The 18,937-nt window shown below is 36.6% G+C and overlaps 1 protein-coding gene across 24 annotated transcripts in view; it reads right to left on the bottom strand.

The window, feature by feature from the left end:
- The window catches only part of SUGCT (succinyl-CoA:glutarate-CoA transferase), a 743,714-nt gene that overhangs the window by 382,109 nt on the left and 342,668 nt on the right, over positions 1 to 18,937 (bottom strand). For all 24 annotated transcript variants that reach the window (XM_088797848.1, XM_088797837.1, XM_088797840.1 and 21 more), the window contains one exon: positions 5,414 to 5,516. In XM_088797848.1, coding sequence (XP_088653974.1) covers positions 5,414 to 5,516 — 103 coding nt within the window. The remainder of the gene's footprint in view (positions 1 to 5,413; positions 5,517 to 18,937) is intronic.

Raw genomic sequence — 18,937 nt, 5'->3', positions numbered from 1 at the left:
TAATAATACACAAGGTGCTGTTACATTAAGATTCCTTTCAACTCAACAAAATAAAATTGGAAATTATTGCCTTATACTTTATATTTTAGTATGAAATTAAAGCCTTAAAGCCTCAATTTGTATTTCATTTAATTACTGAAGTCTAAAATACATTTTTTTTCAAAAACTGAAAATATTATATACCCAGGTATCATAAAACAGACATACGTAATATATCTGAATTTGTTCATCATTTAAAATGTGCCACGTGTATTCAGAGATACACTTAAAATTTATTTTTTACCTCCTTGGTCTACTACAAATTATTTTTCAGACATACTGTTATACCTCAGATGTTCATCAACTGTTTTCCAGTTGCTGAGAGATAGTATGTATATATTTCCCAGCAGTACTAGAGACAAGGATATAATTTTGCTTGACTTGTATAACCCTGCCAGGACTATACAACTGAATTTCAATAAATATTAACTAATGCCATTTAAATGCTAATCTTTGAAAGTAATCAATTGTGTGTGTGTGTGTGTGTGTGTGTGTGTGTGTGTATTAGAAGGGCTTGAAAAGCTGGTCTATGTTTTGGGGTGCTTCTGGCGCTTACTATATGAATATTGAAGGCTTCTTTTTTTCCCAGATACTCAGATATTTTGCCAAAATGTGCTAAAACAAAATCACTTAGGGAATATGAGCTAGCCTAGAGATTAATAAAACCTCAAACTTCACAGGCTTCCACAAATTATGATATGAAGACAACAGATAATTTTAAGCTATCAAATATTTCAATACTTCACTTGGTTTGTTTCTATGACATATTTATCCCATATGAAAGATTTGCTGAAGGAGATGTAATGGCCTACTGGGACAGGAAGAATAAGTTTTCCGTAGAAAATGTTAAATTAATTTTGATGGTGATGCAAAGTTAAGGAAGGGTTGTTAAGGGCTGGCTGGCTGCCACTGGGTGGGGTTTTGTTTTGGTATCCTCTTAGAGTCTGCAGGTGTTTGGCACCAGTTAAAATCAGGGCCAGCTGCCATATTTCAGTTCTGATATTTCCCTCCCAATAGTTCTCAGAAGTGATGCTCCAGGGTGATGTCTCACACCTGATGTATTCAACTTGTGTGGTACAAATGTGAAGACTTAAATAACACCAATTCTGTGACACCCTTTGCCCTCTCCTCCCCACCCAAAGGTCACAGCATCAAGGAGAAAGAAAAACATTAATCAGAGGTTTAATCATACACACACACACACACACACGTATATATTTACACACACACATATATGTTAGATATATTTTTTAATTGAGCAGTTCATTCAAAGACAGTGATACACTAGAATCGCCAAACATACAAAACACAAAAGGCAGGATAACACATTCTCTTTTGATTCTCATCGTAGATAATGATCCTTTTAAATCCTCTCAATGGTGAGATCCATACCTATTTTTGCAGGAAATTGAATAGTTTCTATTAAAAGCTGCATTTTCTTTTAAGCTGTTTGGGTTGGAAAACCTCAAACCACAATGTATTTCATGCACACGTTCCCAAGGGTCTGTTAAATAGACCATACTGAGGTCATCTAATATGTTTTTTAAGCTTTTTAAGAATTCACTTATTGTACTACACAATTTTGGCCTAATTAAAAGAAAATATTTTAAGAAACCATTTGGAAAAATGACCATGAAAATCTATATGCAGACAATCTATATTACCCTTCTACAATGCAAAGAGTTTTCAACAGATAATTTATCACTGGGAGACAAAAACAACACTACCACTGGAAGAATTTGGGATCCAAACATCTCAGAGTTATCAGTAAATACAGACCAAACCCCCACAGTATTCTTGACTGACTTAAAAGTGGATGACTGCAGGATCATTTTAACTGTGCAAAGGTCTACCACACGAAATCAGAGGATGGAATGTAGAGAAACTTGCATCTATCTAAGAAAGAGAAATCATCTGCCATTTCAACTGAGTCAAAAAATCCAGTTTTCTCCAGACATTGATGAAATTATTTAGTTTAGAAATAGTTACTACCATCAGTAAATTTCTGTTGTCTACCAAGATGAAATGTAGACCACAAATGACATGCCAATGGTCCACTTGGTAAGTAGGCCCACAGGAAACACTCTCGTATTTTTTGATGTTTGTAATCCTTTTTTAATTTTTTTTTATTAGACATACCCCCTTGCATTTCATCAAAGTTTCACTTCCTGCGCCATGTTCCAGGCCTTGTACTTCACCTAAATCAATTTTCAGCTGAAATAGCAGCTGTGCTGGCGCAGCACGCACACATGGAGAGCCGGCCGTGGGCGCCAGCAACGCGGCCCCACATCTGAACACAAGTGGCCGGCTCCACGCACCCAGGGCCAAGAAACTGCACAGCTCATCAGGGGGAAAACAAGGGAGTCCACCTTAAACGGAAATTATACTTTTATGGAAAATGAAAAATAAAAGAATTTTCAGTAATCAGAAATGACGAAGGGTTGAGAACTTGGCACAGAGTCTGTAGATGTATTTTCTTAAAAGGATATGTGTTAGAGCTCAATTTTAAGCTGATGTTCCCTATCCCCACACTACACTGGATTTGCCTTGATCTACTAAACAGTGGTAAGTAAAAGCAAATGTTTTTTTAAGCAAAAATCTAACCATAAAAGGCACCATCAAAACCAGAGCTACTACCATTCATTGAGCATTTACCACTTGGCAATCCCTACTATGTGTTCTTAATAAACATTACCTCCTTTAACACTTACAAAAATATAGAGAAAAGATCCCATCTCACCACTTTATACCTGAGGAAGCTGAAGCCTAGAAAGTTTATAAAACAGCCCGGTAATTTTGACTCCATGGTCTTAACCATTATGCTATGCTTGGTCCCTGAGATTTTCAACCAAAGGCTTTCCAGTCAGGCCTACAGACACAGAGCTTGTCAGCCCCACTAAGGGTGCACAGTAGCTACTTAAGCGTTGAGAAAAATCTATATTTTGCAGAGAAGCAACTCATTCATGTGTTGATTCGTGTAGCGACAAATATTTATTGTACACCTGCTGCTTAAGTCAATTTTGAATTTATTTTTCAGAAAGGAAGAGAATTACTAAATCCATGCTAAATATCTAGCAAGTAGAACATAGTAAGTACAGTCAAGATTTGTTCAATGCACTTTCAAAGTTGTGATCTGTTAGGTATCATCTTAAGGTGTTTTTTTAATAATTTAATTTACACAATTTTTTTTAAAAAACTCCCTGATTTTTCACATTCTACATTCCTTTCAAAATTCAAAATTATATGGACTTCTTCCTAAAGGGGCCAAACATTCCCAAACACAGGGGAGACGGTATCCTTGCCTCTTTTGCAGGAAAAGTCCTACTTACAATTGTCATAGTCATCTTTGCTAATTTAAAATATAATACTATTACATTGCTCTCTAGTCTTACTAAAAATCAGATAAATTTCTAAATACATTTTAGCGTTTAAATTCCAAAGAATGAAAGAATAAAATTATATATATATATATATATATATATATATATATATATATATATATATCCAACTCTTCTCTTGTAAATAGAGTGAAATTGTCAACTACTATCACTGCATGATTAAGAATTTTTGAGGTTAGAATTGTAACAATTAGAATCTATTATTTTGAAGTCTAAGAAGGCAATTTTCAGAGATGTGGTAGAAAGAAAACTTGGTATCCCGGCTTAGGTAATATCAATGTTCTCCATTTGGAAGATGGGCTAAGCACTGGGAACACGCCATAGACCAGTAATAGAAATTCCTTGAAGATCGAAAAGAGATGAGATATGCAGGTGAAAGTAATTAAACTGAACTACAGGAGAAAATTGGGAATGGAAATTCTAATTATCCTATCTTCATTCTGAACCAGCCCATAAAGTGAACAATTTTAAGGTGTTCAGTGGGAACTTGGACCCTGGTTCATCAAAGCCTAAACAATAGGTATTGTTAGAAAATATCTAATAATTTGTGCAATAACATCCTTTACTTTGATGACTTTAATCCCTGACAAAACACAGGTGGAGCAACAGAAATGCTAATGGAAAAACTCTTAGGAAATAGCTCTAGACAACTGTGCTCTCAAACTGAGTTAAATGTGAAGCCCTACATACCTCAGTACCGTTTAAAGCAGAAAAGTAATAATAAAACTCATCCGTTCCCCCACAACAGCTTAACGCCAAAGCACTGGCTCAAAGTTAGGAAATGAGAAAACTGGCCTTCTGGTCTACTACTTTCAGAGTGTGTACACTGCTATGTCATAGCAAGGAATCACCAGGCATTAAATCCACTGATGTGGTGGGGACCCTTTCACACAAACTCAGTACATATCAAGTGGGCTCCCTCATCTCAAATACTCATTGACCATTATTTTATGATGAACAAATCTTTGCCATAGTCACAATCTTAGCAGAAAAAAACAGCACAAAGCAGAATTCCTGAATTCATTCGCTTTTTTCTCCAGCAAATATTGTAAATATTAAATATATTCCAATTCTCTTTCAAATAGATATTCACGTAAGACAAAGTTACCAAAGTTAAAGGGTTAAATCAGTTTTCAGTAAAGTTCTCCTCCCTTAAAAAATGTATTCCATTTTCAGTAATTCATTTCAAAGAAAAATCTGCCACTTTATAAATGAAGAGTATCTGTCAAAAACCCTATAATTTGTATATGTTGGAGATTAACAAGATATGTGAATAATCATAGTGAAAGCTTCACAGAAAAATGGAGTTCTTCTACCTTTTGGGATTATGTGAATCTCAGAAATGTTAAAATGTTTGCAGTGGTATTAAATTAATAAAATCAAAACTTGTTATTTTGACATCATCTAAAAATAATCATTTCAACAATGCTTTACAAGAAACATTTTTTTCAGTTGATCCTTATTTCTGGACATCACAAAGGAGCTTGTTATCAATGTACAGCATGAATCTCTATTCAAGTACAATTTATTCTTCATGAATAATGCACATTAATCAGAGCATATAAAAGCCTCTCATTTGCAGAATGAACTATGACTTGCATTGTACCTATGAGGTGGGCTGTAACTGTGAAAGTTCTCATATTTCTTTCTACAGAGAATGATCTCTGAGTGTTTGACCCCAACCTTTCAGTGTCTGTATTTCTGTTTTTCAGGAAAAATAAATGTCCTGACCTTGGAAATTTTATGTACGCTGCTGAAAAAATATGTTAGATCTGATCAACATAAAAGTATGATCACAGTTCTAAATTCTCATTCTTTGTATTTCAGACCCACAGTTTAATAGTAAAAAATCATGTTACATGACTAAAGTGCTAGGCCAATGGCTAATGTACATTTATATGAATCAATCTGGATAGAAAACAAAGGCAAATATTTGTGTTTTAACTGCGGTGTACTAAAAGTTTCAAAAACCAAACCTGTGGTTCTGCAAATACATTCTTCATATTGTTGATTGGGCCGTATGGGATGCCGCTGCCTTCAAAGCGGTGTAACCACTCGCTGGTGATTGCTTCCTCAAACCTAGAAACAGATACAAAAAGCATGCATTTTTATACTCTAAAGAATGTAACACCATTTTGCTCATGTGGCCCTCTTTGGAAGCAACCAATACCGACACTGTTTCCAAGGCTTCCTTTGCTCCTAGTTTTGAGAGAATGTTGCTGATACAAACTGACTTGAGCTGCACCGTAGTGGTAAGAATAGCCACCCAGATCCCATGGTTGAAAATCCACCCTCACAGATGTAAGTCCTTCTATTTCTGTCCTTATGTACTTTTTGACAGAGAGACCCTTGGAGAAGAGAGATTCTATGGAAAATGGTATTAATTGAATTTCAATGTGTCATTGAGCTCTTTAGGAAAATAATAATAATAATATTCCAATTTTGAGCATGATGTTACTGTGCAAAGCATTATTTAGCTCTCGGGCGTAGTATATCAGGTGAAGAAAGACCCTGATATACTAAATGATTCCTCAAAACAAAAACTAAACTAATATGGCTATTTTAAAAGAAAGCTATGTATCACCATTACATTTAAAGAACATCAGAACTAACAGCCACAACCAGTAGCCTAAAAACAATCTTAGCTACTTATTTATTTGGACAGTGACTTACTAAGCAGAACAAATCTAGACATGTAAAGACTGATATCTCAGTTTAGGCAACAACGCTCAAATTCTTTAAAGTCCTTTACTTCTGTTTTGTTTTGACTACAATTTAAAATTGGATTTCACAAACATAAAAGCTTATTTGATGTCCTTTATTTTCTCTATTAGGAAGGAAAGGGGACATAATTCATTTATGAGATTTACTGTTTTATATTTCTTCTCTGTTAAGACAGTGAACAAAATCTTGGATCCTCAAAGACAACTCAACACTTACAGTTTGTAACATATGAAGAATTTTAGAATTGCTAATTGTTAAAACAGCAAACTATTTTTAAAGTAACAATCTAGGTGAAAAGAGATTTTTTTAAAGTATTAGCTAAAGTAGATTACTGGCAGCAAGTAAACTGTTTTATTAATATGGAAGGACTAGGGCACATATAATAGAAATATTTAGTATTCATGGATTTCTAATTCAACTCTCTTATGCATAGCTAGAATTAATCTCAGATCTGCAGATTCCACTGGAAATTATACTAGAGAAATGTACTTCTATTATTGAATAAAAAGTGTAAAAACAGCATCAATACTTTGACGATACTTCTCTGATTGCCATCTAATAATGTTCATATATATTTTATATAAAATATTTAGATAATTATTTATATACTTTTACATAAAAATGTCCATATAAATAAGGATCTAATCTTTTTTTTTAAAAAAAAAGATTTTATTGGGGAAGGGGAACAGGACTTTATTGGGGGAAGAGTGTGTACTTCCAGGCCTTTTTTTTCCAAGTCAAGTTGTTGTCCTTTCAACCTTAGTTGTGGAGGGTGCCGTTTAGCTTCTAGTTGTTGGCCTTTCAGTCTTAGTTGTGGAGGGCGCAGCTCAGCTCCAGGTCCAGCTGCCATTTCTAGTTGCAGGGGGTGCAGCCCACCATCCCTTGCAGGAGTCGAACCGGCAACCTTGTGGTTGAGAGGACGCTCTCCAACCAACTGAGCCATCTGGGAGCTCAGCGGCAGCTCAACGCAAGGTGCCGTGTTCAATCTTAGTTGCAGGGGGTGCTGCGTGCCAGCCCTTGCAGGAGTCGAGGCATTGAACTTGCAACCTTGTGGTTGAGAGCCCACTGGCCCATGTGGGAATCGAACCAGCATTCTTCGGAGTTAGGAGCATGGAGCTCTAACTGCCTGAGCCACCGGGCCGGCCCCCTGATCATTTTTTAATGAAGGTAGTATTAACTTTCACTAGGAATGTAATTAATCCTATCATGCATCCACTTATTCTACTACCATCTAGAGATGCCTACTACACACCAGGCATCGTTGTCTTTAAATATACTGCCTTCCCTTTTCTCTCCATTATGACGAATACAGTTTTTTCATTATACATTTTAATTGTAGCCCAGTAATGTTAATTATCTCCACTTAGTACACAATACTTCATTTCTAAATGTTGAAAAATATTCCCTTTATGGGAACACTACAATGCAAGATTAAATGTCTTGCATTAATCGATTCTTCACATCCATATTCTCTTTTCAATGACTGTTAAGTCATCTCCGGGCCAAGACTCCCTAAGATACATACAGATATATATCACCAGAATAATACATGCTGAAAAAATAAGAGATACTTCAAAACCAAAGCCTTTTTAATCACAGTGTCAATTATTTAAGTTTTTATAAACAGAGTGTTAGAAGGCTTAGTCTGATAAATTTTCCAGACAAGTGAATTTATCACCACTGGACTCACCCAAGTGGCCTGAAAAATCTACACAGAAAACGCATGTCAATATCCAAACAGACCCATAGCTACAGGCTTGCCAACAGAAAACTCGGAGGAATAGTTGAAGTTTTAGTATTTATATAAGCTTTTCACCACTGGGCAAAAGAGAGGGATTTATTTCATGTTATGGAAAACAACAGATGCACTTTAGAAATGAGACTGGGGAGGGAGGCAGCGTCTGGAGCTGCAGTTGTGACCACTGTTTGTGTATTTGCGTGGGTGTGGGCGTGGAAGTTTTCTTAAATGCTGTAGACTCCATCAGCCAGAGACAGAACATCTCCGCATTCCTCTGCTCCCAGAGGACACATCCATCATTTTCTTCTGAAAGTCTATCTCTTGATCTAAATCCGATATGGAATCTTTTCCTTTATCTATGCAAAAGAGCTGTAAGCTCATGTTTTCATTAGCCACAAAAAATCTGCAAAAAACATGTAAAGAGCTGATCTAAATCACTCAGAGCAATATTACCCTGAAGATAAGACAAGAAGGGTGGCCTCAGATCCAGTTCAGTGAGCCTCAAAGCCAGAGCCTCCTCCTGGAGACTCATAAAACAATTCATGATCATGAAATTACTAAATCGACCCCTATATTTAATTTTAGATTTTTATTGAATTCACTTAATGCCCAATTAGGTGTTATTAATCAGACTGTATCATTTAGGTAGATGAAATAAATACTGCTACATAAAGATGGACTTGAGTTTAAATTTCTTAACATCAAATTTTAACTTAAACAACAAACAAAAAACTCTTTAGAGAATGGATTAAAGTTGCAACCAAATCAAAGACCTGAGAGAAACCACTAAGAGATCAGGCCATGAAGGTGAGAGTTGGAAATAATTTAGACTACATGGCATTATCCTCGGTTGACCAATAGGAAACTCAGGTTCAGAGAATTAACTTACTCAAACTAATATAGCTCCCTCCCTCAATTTTTTAAATATGATTAACAAATAAAAATTATATATATTTACTTTGCACAATATGATTTTTAAGGAGAGCAACATGATGATTTAATCTGCATAACACTGTGAAATGATTACTACAATCAAGTTAAATAACACATCCATTTTTGTGTGTGTCATGTGGTGAGAACACTTAAGATCTACTATCTTAGCAAATTTTAAGTGTAAAATACAGTATTTTCTATAATCACAATGCTGCACAACAGATTCTCAGAATTTATTCATTTTATAACTGAAAGTTTGTACCCTTCGATGAATATCTTTTCCTCTACATTCTAACCTCTGGCAACCCCCATTCTACATTCTAGCTCTGTGAGTTCACCTTTTTTTTAAGATTCTTTACATAAAAGAGATCATGCAGTATTTGTCGTTCTGTGTTTTATGTCACTTCGTACTACGATGCTTCTACATGTCCATCCTATCTATATACCTTAGTAAGAGTTTGTTTTGTGCCAGTCATGGGGATGACAACAATTAAAAAGTTTCTGCATTCAGAGATCATACCGTCTAATGGAGAACACAACTATGGAAACTGATGCAGAATGCTAAGACAAAAATATAAATGGACAACTTACAGTTGATGCACCAAAAAGGAAGCCTGAACTGGACTTCGGAGTCAGGAAAGGGTTCAAAAACAAGGTGATATTTCAGCCAGCTGTTAAAAGGATGAGTTAGAGTCTTCCATGTGAAAGATGGGAGGGAGGATCTTTGAGACAGAGAGAGAACAATGTATACAAAGGCCCCACCTAGAAATAATCTGAAATCTGTGCCCTAAATGGCAAAAAGAAGGCTAGAACCAGAGCACAGGCACCCTGTCGGTTATGCTAAAGATACTGGATTTGCACTGGCACTGAGGAATCCAGAGGGGTCTTTCAGCAGGGGATTGACATAATCATCATCGTTATAGACAATGGAAGGATACAGGTGAGACTAGAGATAAAGAAACTTCACAGGAGGCAACATACTCTCTCCTTCTGAAGCATCTTCAATCTATCATTATCTTCCATATTATTGTCAACCATAAACAACTTTCCATTTGAAAAAGTTTTCTTGACATTCTTACTCCTTTTGTTACTATCTTATTTATCAGTTTCGAATCTATCATCACTGCTTGAGCTTCTGAAATCTGACTCGGTCACCAACGTCTTTTCTTACCCAGTCCCCAAGTGTCTCCAGCGAGCACGTCTGAAATCCAATATTCACTCACAGTCCTCATCCTACTTGCTCTCTGTGCAGTATTTGGTGCTCTGATCTTTAGATCCTATGCCACTATAACTTCTTGGATTTTTAATACTTCTGTGACCATTTCTGTTTCTTTTATTAATTTACCTTTTACATCCAATCCCAATATTCTTTGTTCTCTTTTACTCACCTAAGTAATCCTGTCATCTCTACGCAAAAGACACCCAAATCAGTATTTCTAGCCCTGGCTTTTCCCCAGTTCCCTTTTCCTAATTATCATGGGCTATTTCCACTCACACGCCCTATCCCCATAAATACATGTCTGTGGATGGCTACAATTTTTGATTCCCTTATAAAGTTAGTATCCCACACTTGCTGAAACTCGCACCCTTGGCTAAATCTGGAACTTTTCATCACTACATATAATTTATACATAATTGCCCTGTAGAAACAACTTTTCAAAAGTTAAGTTTTATTCCTCTATTCCCACTGTTACTATCACAATCCAGGCCTTTGATCCTTTACACTTGGGCTGTGGCAGTAGTTCATTAAAAACGTATTGCCTTCCAATCTTTCTCCTTTAACAAAACACAAATTTTAGATATGCCTCAAATCAGTCCAGCTATCTCCCTCCCCAGGATCACTATCTTCTCTTAACCTAGAAAAAAGGTGTATTTCTTGACTGTTATACTCCCAGAACTTAGAACATAGCTGGCACTCAGTATTTGCTGAATGAATAAATATATGACTATTTGGGAAGAATGAGAGGTTCTCAATCACATTAGCTTGAATTAGTGGGATGGATTATTTTCTCCTAAAATGTTGCTGAGAGAAAGCAACACATACAAAGGTTTATTTAGATACAGAGATTGGAAGAAGGAAGACAACTGGAGCCTCTTAGTTTATATGTACAAAGTGTGAGAGAAAAATATGGTGAATGTTTAAATTAAAAAAATTATTACAATAAAAGACACATACTCATTAATCCACCTCAAAATAGTCCCCCTTGCTTCAAGTACACTTACCCCACTGTTCTTGCCACCTTCTGGAGCAGTTTTGGAAGTCCTCTTTCATGCGTGTCTTTAGTTGTGGCTACCTCGATGTCCTGAATCATTTTGACTTTAGGGAAGAACCAGAAGTCACACAATGCCAGACCCAGTAAATAAGATGGATGATGACAGGCCATAATGTTTTTATTTGACAGAAATTGCCATACACCAGAAGTGCTGTGTGACATGGAGCGTTGTCATGATGGAAGATGAAGTAAAGACAAGTAAAGACTCTCACGAAAGAGGACTTCCAGAACTGCTTCACAAAGGGGCAAGAATGAAGGGATAAGTGTGTTTGAAGTGAGGAGGAATATTTTGAGGCGGATTAAAGGCAATGTGTCTTTTACTGTAATTTTTTTATTTAAACATTCACCATGTTTTTCAATCACACCTTCTAATTATGACAGCATCTCCTCTTCTTCCTTGTTCTTCTACACTGATCTCTAAATTCTGTATAGAAGTATGTCTTACAAAAAATAAATTTCAAGTTTGCATCATCTTACAAATAAATGCTTAAAATATAATGTTTCGATTTAGGGTATGCCTACATTACCCAGAGAATCATATGATCTCCAAAGTTCAAAGGACCTTAAAAATCATCTGTTGTTTTCTAAATCATCATATTATGTATACTGAAATATTTCTAGTAATAGGGAACAATGCTATTCTAAGTATTCAAATATACACAGGAAGTGAGGTACACTAGAAAATGTATGAGATGTGGATAGATTTGGTTTTGATCACAGTTCCAGCACCTATCTATATGACCTTAATAGAAATATCAATTCATGACATTCACAATTTTTCAACTCAAAGAAACTAAATATTTATCAAGTGCAAGGTTCTGTGCTAAAAAGTTTATATAAATTATTTTGTTTAATTCTAACAAAAATTTTGTGAGGTAGGCACCATCATCATGCTCATTTTAAAGATGAGCAAACCAAGCTTTAGAAAGTTTAAGTAACCTTTTAAACTCATATCAGCATCAAGTAGAAAAGCTGGAAGTCTACCTGGGTCCAAAGCTCATGAGTTAATCACCACTTTTTACCCCAACTCTGTGGGCAGCAAGGTCTAGGACAGCAGACCAGACAAAGCTCTGTGAGTGACATGCTGCTGAAGGCCAGTCCCACAGAGGCCTAAAAAAGGAAGCACAGCATCTTGAAACTACTCTTAACTGAGAGGCTTTTATGTACCAGGTACCATCAGAAATACTTTGTATATATTATTTCTAGTCCTCATAAGCCCATGAGGTGAGTGTGATGATCCTCACGATTGAGGAAACTAAAGCATAGAGAAGTCAAGTAGAAGTATATGGATAAGAAGGCTCAATCTTCTCAGCTGGTGGGGTCTTGAAATAGTCTTTCTCTGTGCTGCTTCAGTAGAGTAGATGGGCTAGATGCCAGCACACCAGCCCAATCAATTTTAGCACACAGTGCCAGACTTAGGCCTTTGGCAGTTGAGCTACTGTTTGGGGAAAGATGGACATTACTTCTGTACAGGGTGACTTGTCTCAACTCCAGCTATTCCGGATTTGTTGACCACTGACCACAGATCAACCCTATCGTCCCATAACATCTCACAAAATTGGTCACCATTTTCTAATCTGACCCTTTTAAGAATTCTATGAGAAAGGGAAAATCATTCTGATTTTGAAGATGAAAAAACTGAAGCATTATTGGGACTCACACCCAAGTCTTTACAATTCAGACTCAGAATACATCTCACTATACACTGCTGCCATTTATAAAAGATAATAAGAAATCATTTAATAAAATTTATTGAGAAGACAAGCCCGAATTTTAATCCTAACCTGACCTAGCTCTGAATCCATGGGTAAATTGTTTAACTTCTCTGAGCTACAATTTTCTCATCTAAGAAAATTGTAAGTAGCTATAAATTGCTTAGCACAGCACTTAACATATACTAAGCACTCAATAAATGGTGCATACTTAGTAGTAATGTCATGTAAAATATAAATAATATGTCTATAATTGTAAATCCAATGACAGGATTTTAATAATTTTATACCAAGTCCTGTTTATTGTGAATTATCTCTCAGATATTTAGTAGTTATGAAAGGATATATATAAAATCATTATGTTGTACACCTAAAACTAATGTTATATGTCAATTATATTTCAACTTGGAAAACTAATTTAAAAAATTTTAAAGACAAAAAGTCCAAGCTTCTAGGAATTCTAAAATATATATATTACTTCATTGTTATTCATTTCTTTTTCTGAAAAACATCAGTGTTTGTACTGAAGCCTCTGGGGATTGGTAATGACACCAGTGTCAGGAATCCCAAGCTGCCTTCATTACACTTGGCGATCCCGTAGTAGGGTGTGACAATGCAGAAAATTCAAGCCAGGCAGGGAGTAATAGCAATGAGGATAGTTGAAACAATTTAAAAAGGTACCAACATCAGAGTTCCAATCAAGATGGCGGGGTAGGTAAATGCTGCGCTTGCCTCCTCTCACAAACCCATCAAAATTACAACTACACAACAACCATCACTGAGAATTGCCTGAAGTCTAACTGAACAGGAGTCCTACAACTAAAGAAGAAGATACCTCAACACGGGTAGGAGGAGCGGAGATGCAGAAAGGGCTGGTCCCACATCCACCAGGGAGAGATATCTCAGCTGTGGAGATCCACCTGAGGACTAAGGGATCCCTGCCCAGACTAGGCTCCCCAGCCCAGGGTTCCAATACCAGGAAAAAAGTTCCCACAACTTCAGGCTGTGAAAACCAGCGGAGTTTGTGACTGAGTCAGCTGTAGGGTGGCTGCAGTCCCAGGTGCTCCTCTTAAAGGGACTGTGAATGGACTTCCTTGCTGATGGACTCACTCATTCTGCTCAAGGGGCAGCACCTTGAAAGGCTTCAGGGACATATAGAGAGAAACTGAATTCTCTGGCTTCAAGGTGAGGCAGTAGAGGCAGCTTTCTCCCAGACAGAAGTGCTGGCAGAAGCCATTCTTCCTTTGTTCTACTCTCCCCACAACTAGTCTGCACTCACAGGAAACCACTATATCTGAGTCTTCATCAACCTAGCTAACATAACACCATTTGCCCAGCCCTGATGATTACCTGAAACCCCACCCCACCCAACTTGTGGGCCCACCCAAGCTGCTTCCATTGTCTTATCCATACAAACAACCTGTCTTGGTTTATGCTATGGACTTTCCTAAAATCTCTCAAAAGTTCACAAACCGCAAATAGGCAGTATCTAGCCTTGGCATGCCCTATATCTTTTGTTAAGTACCCCCAACCCCAGCACTAGAGGGAGCCAGACTCGGTTTCAGCTGAGCTTCTACAGGAACCTCCAAACTCAATATGAGTGGCAACCATCTGCAGTTCACTTTGCAGCTCATACCAAGTGGGCCCAGACAAGGCATAGACTACAGCTAAACTTCGCCTTCACCAGAGCACCTCCTAAGAGGCCCCAGATTCAAAAGAACTAGTGGCCAGCTTCAGACCATACCAGAGACTGCCTAACCACCTCCACAAATGACACACCCAAAAGGCAAGACTCAGCAGGCACCACAGCCCTGCTAAAGCAAATCCTGCTCCATAGGGTCAGCCCCTGCACAACAGCTCCTCCACTACAGTCATAGCCAGTCCTCACAACCAATCAGGCTAAAGGTTAATCCCTCCCCTTGACATGCAAATAGCAACCAAGGCTCAACTACAACAGGAGGGCACATACAATCCACACAAGGGACACACCTGGAGTGTGTGGCTCAGGTGACTAGAAATACTGTGCCACTGAGCCCCACAGCATACCTACTACATAAGGACACTTTAGTAAGATGGGGGGTGGGGCATAGCAGCCCTACCTAATACATAGAAACAAACACAAGGAGGCAGCCAAAATGGGGAGACAAAGAAATACGTCCCAAATAAAAGAACAGAACAAAGCTCAAGAAAAAGAACTAAACAAAATGGAGACAGGCAATCTACCAGATGCAGAGTTGCAAACACTGGTTGTAAGGATGCTCAATGATCTCAGGGAGAACTTTAACAGAGAGACAGGAAATGTAAAAATGGAGACAGAACACATAAAAAAGAATCAGTCAGAAATAAAGAATACAATAACTAAAATGACGACTACATCAGAGGGAATCTAGTAGTAGATTGCATGAAACAGAGGATCAAATAGTAGATTACATGAAGCAGAGGACCCAGCCAGCGATGTAAAAGATAAGGTAGCTGAAAACACCCAAATAGAATAACAAAAAGAAAAAACAATCCAAAAAAATTAGGACAGTTGAAGGGCCTCTGGGACATCAAGTGTACAAACATTCACATTATTGGGGAACCAGAAGAAGAGAGAGAACAAGGAATTGAAAACCTATTTGAAGAAATGACAGAAAACTTTCCTAACCTAGTGAAGGAAATGGATATTCAAACCCAGGAAGCTCAGAAAGTCCCAAATAAGATGAACCCAAAGAGGCCCACACCAAGACACACTATAAGTAAAATGCCAAAGGTCAAAGGCAAAGAAAGAATCTTAAAGCAACAAAAGAAAAGCAATTAGTTACCTACAAGGGAGTTCCCATAAGAGTGTGAGCTGATTTCTCAACAGAAACTTCACAACCAGAAGGGAGTGGCAGGAAATATTCTGAAAAGCAAGGACCTACAACCAAGATTACCCAGCAAAGCTTTCATTTAGAATCAAAGGTCAGATAAAAAGCTTCCCAGACAAGAAAAAGCTAAAGGAGCTCATCACCACCAAACCAATATTACAAGGAATTGTAGAGGGACTTCTTTAAGATGAGAGAGAGAGAGAGAGAGAGAGAGAGAGAGAGAGAGAGAGAGAGAGAGAGAGAGAGAGGGATCAAAAATATTAATAATAAAATGGCAATAACTAACTACATATCTATCAACAATTACCTTTTATTGTTGTAAAGGATTAAAGGCTTCCATCAAAAGACATAGCATGGCTGAACGAATAAGAAAACAGGACCCTCACATATGCTACCTACGAGAAACTAACTTCAGATCAAAAGATACACACAGATTGAAAGTAAAGAAATGGAAAAAAATATTTCATGAAAATGGAAACAAAAAACTAGGGTAGCAATACTTATACTGACAAAATACATTTTAAAACAAAGGCTATAACAAGAGACAAAGAAGAATACTGTAATCCCACTTCTAGGTATTTTTCTGAAGAAACACAAAACACTACTTCGAGGGGTCGAGTGCATCCATATGTTCACTGCAGCATTGTTTACAATTGCCAAGATGTGGAGGCAGCCTGGGTGTCTGCAGATGGATGGTAAAGAAGTGGTACATATATACAATGGAATACTGCTCAGCCATAAAAAAAAAAAAAAAAAATACAATGAAATCTTGCCATCTACAATAACCTGGATGGACCTAGAGAGTATTGTGCTAAAAAAAAAAGTAAGTCAGACAGAGAAAGACAAATGTCATATGATTTGACTTACATACAGAATCCAGAGAATGGGATAAATGAACAATCAAAACAGAAACAAGTTCATAGATATAGAGAGCATTTTGATGGTTGCCATATTGGGGATGGATGAGTGAAAGGGAGGAGGGAATTAAGAAGTACAAATCGGTTATTACAACGTAGTCATGGGGATGTAGGATACAGCATGGGGATTATAGTCAGTAGTATTGCAATAACTATGTATGGTGTTAGATAGGTACTAGATTGGTCAGGGTGATCACTTCGTAAGTTATTCAAATGTGTAATCACTGTTGTACATCTGAAACTAATGTAATATTGTATGTCAACTGTCATTGAAAACTAAAAATTATATTTTAGAAAGGGTACAAAAATCAATATAGTTTGTGGAGAGGCCTCAGAGGTTTAAAGATCTTGTCTTTTTGTCTCATCCTAATGGTTAAGACAAGTCCAAAGCCTTAACTCCTGTCAGTAATGAAAAAATGCCTACTGGGACTGATGTTGTGTCCATATCCAGAGGAGGCCTCATTTCCCTAACAGGCCTGGAGTGCCCCTGGCCAAAACCTGGTGACTTAAAAGTCAGTGACATTTGTGACAACGTGGATGGATCTTGAGGTCCATCCATGCTAAGTGAAATAAACAAATGGAAAAAAACACAAAAAAACATGATTTCATTCACATATAGAATATAAAAAATAGTAACAAACAAACAAAAGAAAGACAAATTCATAATACAGACAACAGAATAATGGTTATGAAGGGGAAGGAGGATGGGGGAGAGCAAATTGGGTAAAGGGGGGCAAATATATGGTAACAGAAAGAAACTAGACTTTTGGTGGTGGGCACGCAATAGAGCATACAGATATGTAATTATAATATTGTACAGCTGAAATTTACGTAATGTTATTACTAATTAATGTTACCTCAATTAAAAGAAAAAGTCAATGACAGCAACTTGGAGCAAATGAAAGGTTTCCTTTAATCTTATCTCCTGCTACACTTTATGAGGTTCTCAAAGATACTTCTTTCCATGATTTTCAGTCCTTTGATCAGAAAATAGAATGAAGTTTATGGCAATAGTGAAATCAAATTCCTCTTGGTTTCATGAATTTTTCACCACTTTTGGTCACAACAGAAAAGTATTTCAAGGACAAATTTACATGGAGACTCTGTAGTAAGACTAAATTTTGAATCCTGTCAATTATTTTTCCACATAAAAATTCAGGCTCTAAAAATGTAAGTTATTTGGAGAGGTCTAGTTAGTTATCTTTTCAGAGTTTTTATATGAAAATCCAAATATTAACATATGACTTTATGTTACAAAGGCACTCTATAACTCATACAATGATTTATTCATATAACTGGAAATATGAATTTACAAAAAAATTTTCATATATTTATGTGTAAGCAGAAAGGTTTACCTGTATTTTTGTTCTACCATCTCTAGAGTTGTAGATTTGCCAACCTAAGTTTTCTGAAAGTACGTCTTGATATTTGTATAACCTAAACCCATAATCTTTTAAAATTTGCCCAGTTTCATCACCTTACACAAATAAATGTACTTACAATTGTGGATTTCCTTTTTAGACTCTAAGGGTGGCTCTCCAAGATAGTAGACAGAGATCTCTTAGCACACCACCTTCGTGATATACAGAACACTACATTCAGAAAGCTGTGCCTTTAAACTCCAAATAATTTTGTGAAAAAAACAAAACTAAGTAAACATTTTACAGAGACTTAACATAAACGATGCAGAATTGCAAAACACCTTACACTATAAACCAGTAAGAACTGAATATAAACTTGGGGAAACATCCTGTCCATATAATTTTAAAGTTTTTGGAAGTTTATCTGAGTATCACAGCAATGCTTCCCAAAGATTTTTAAAAGAAAATTCAGGAATATTATCCACTAGAGCTACTTTTTAAGTTATTAAATATATTTTTTTAGTTTGCTATTTCACACAAGCCAAAAAGTGTAGGAACAGAAAACTACAGAAAATAAAGGAACATAAATACCGATGTCCTCTCACCTACCCACACTATTAAAATGTTAAAATCTTAGGATATTTGTTTCATATCTTTAAGAAATAAAATGTTACACACAGGCAAAGCCCCTTTCTTACCTTTCCTCAACCTTAATCTTTTCCTTCTCAGAAGTAACCACTGTCCTAAAGTTCATGTGCATCTCTCTGTTCATGTTATTTTATTTGTATCACTTATTCATGTATCTGTTTGGATGAGTCCATAAGCAATGCAAATATCACGTGTGTCTTTAAAGTTTACACTTGCATTTCTTATTGAGCATTTTAATTTCAGGATCTATCCATATTCATACATGTAGATTTGGCTCATTCATTTTTATCCACTGGGCACATTCCTGTACAAATATTCTAAAATTTATCTTTTCTCCTACCAATG

The sequence above is a fragment of the Rhinolophus sinicus genome, chromosome 4 (genome assembly GCF_057876585.1).
Source record: "Rhinolophus sinicus isolate RSI-liver-muscle chromosome 4, RSI-T2T, whole genome shotgun sequence".
Lineage (NCBI taxonomy): Eukaryota > Metazoa > Chordata > Mammalia > Chiroptera > Rhinolophidae > Rhinolophus > Rhinolophus sinicus.
This window is presented reverse-complemented; position numbering and strand designations above follow the sequence as displayed.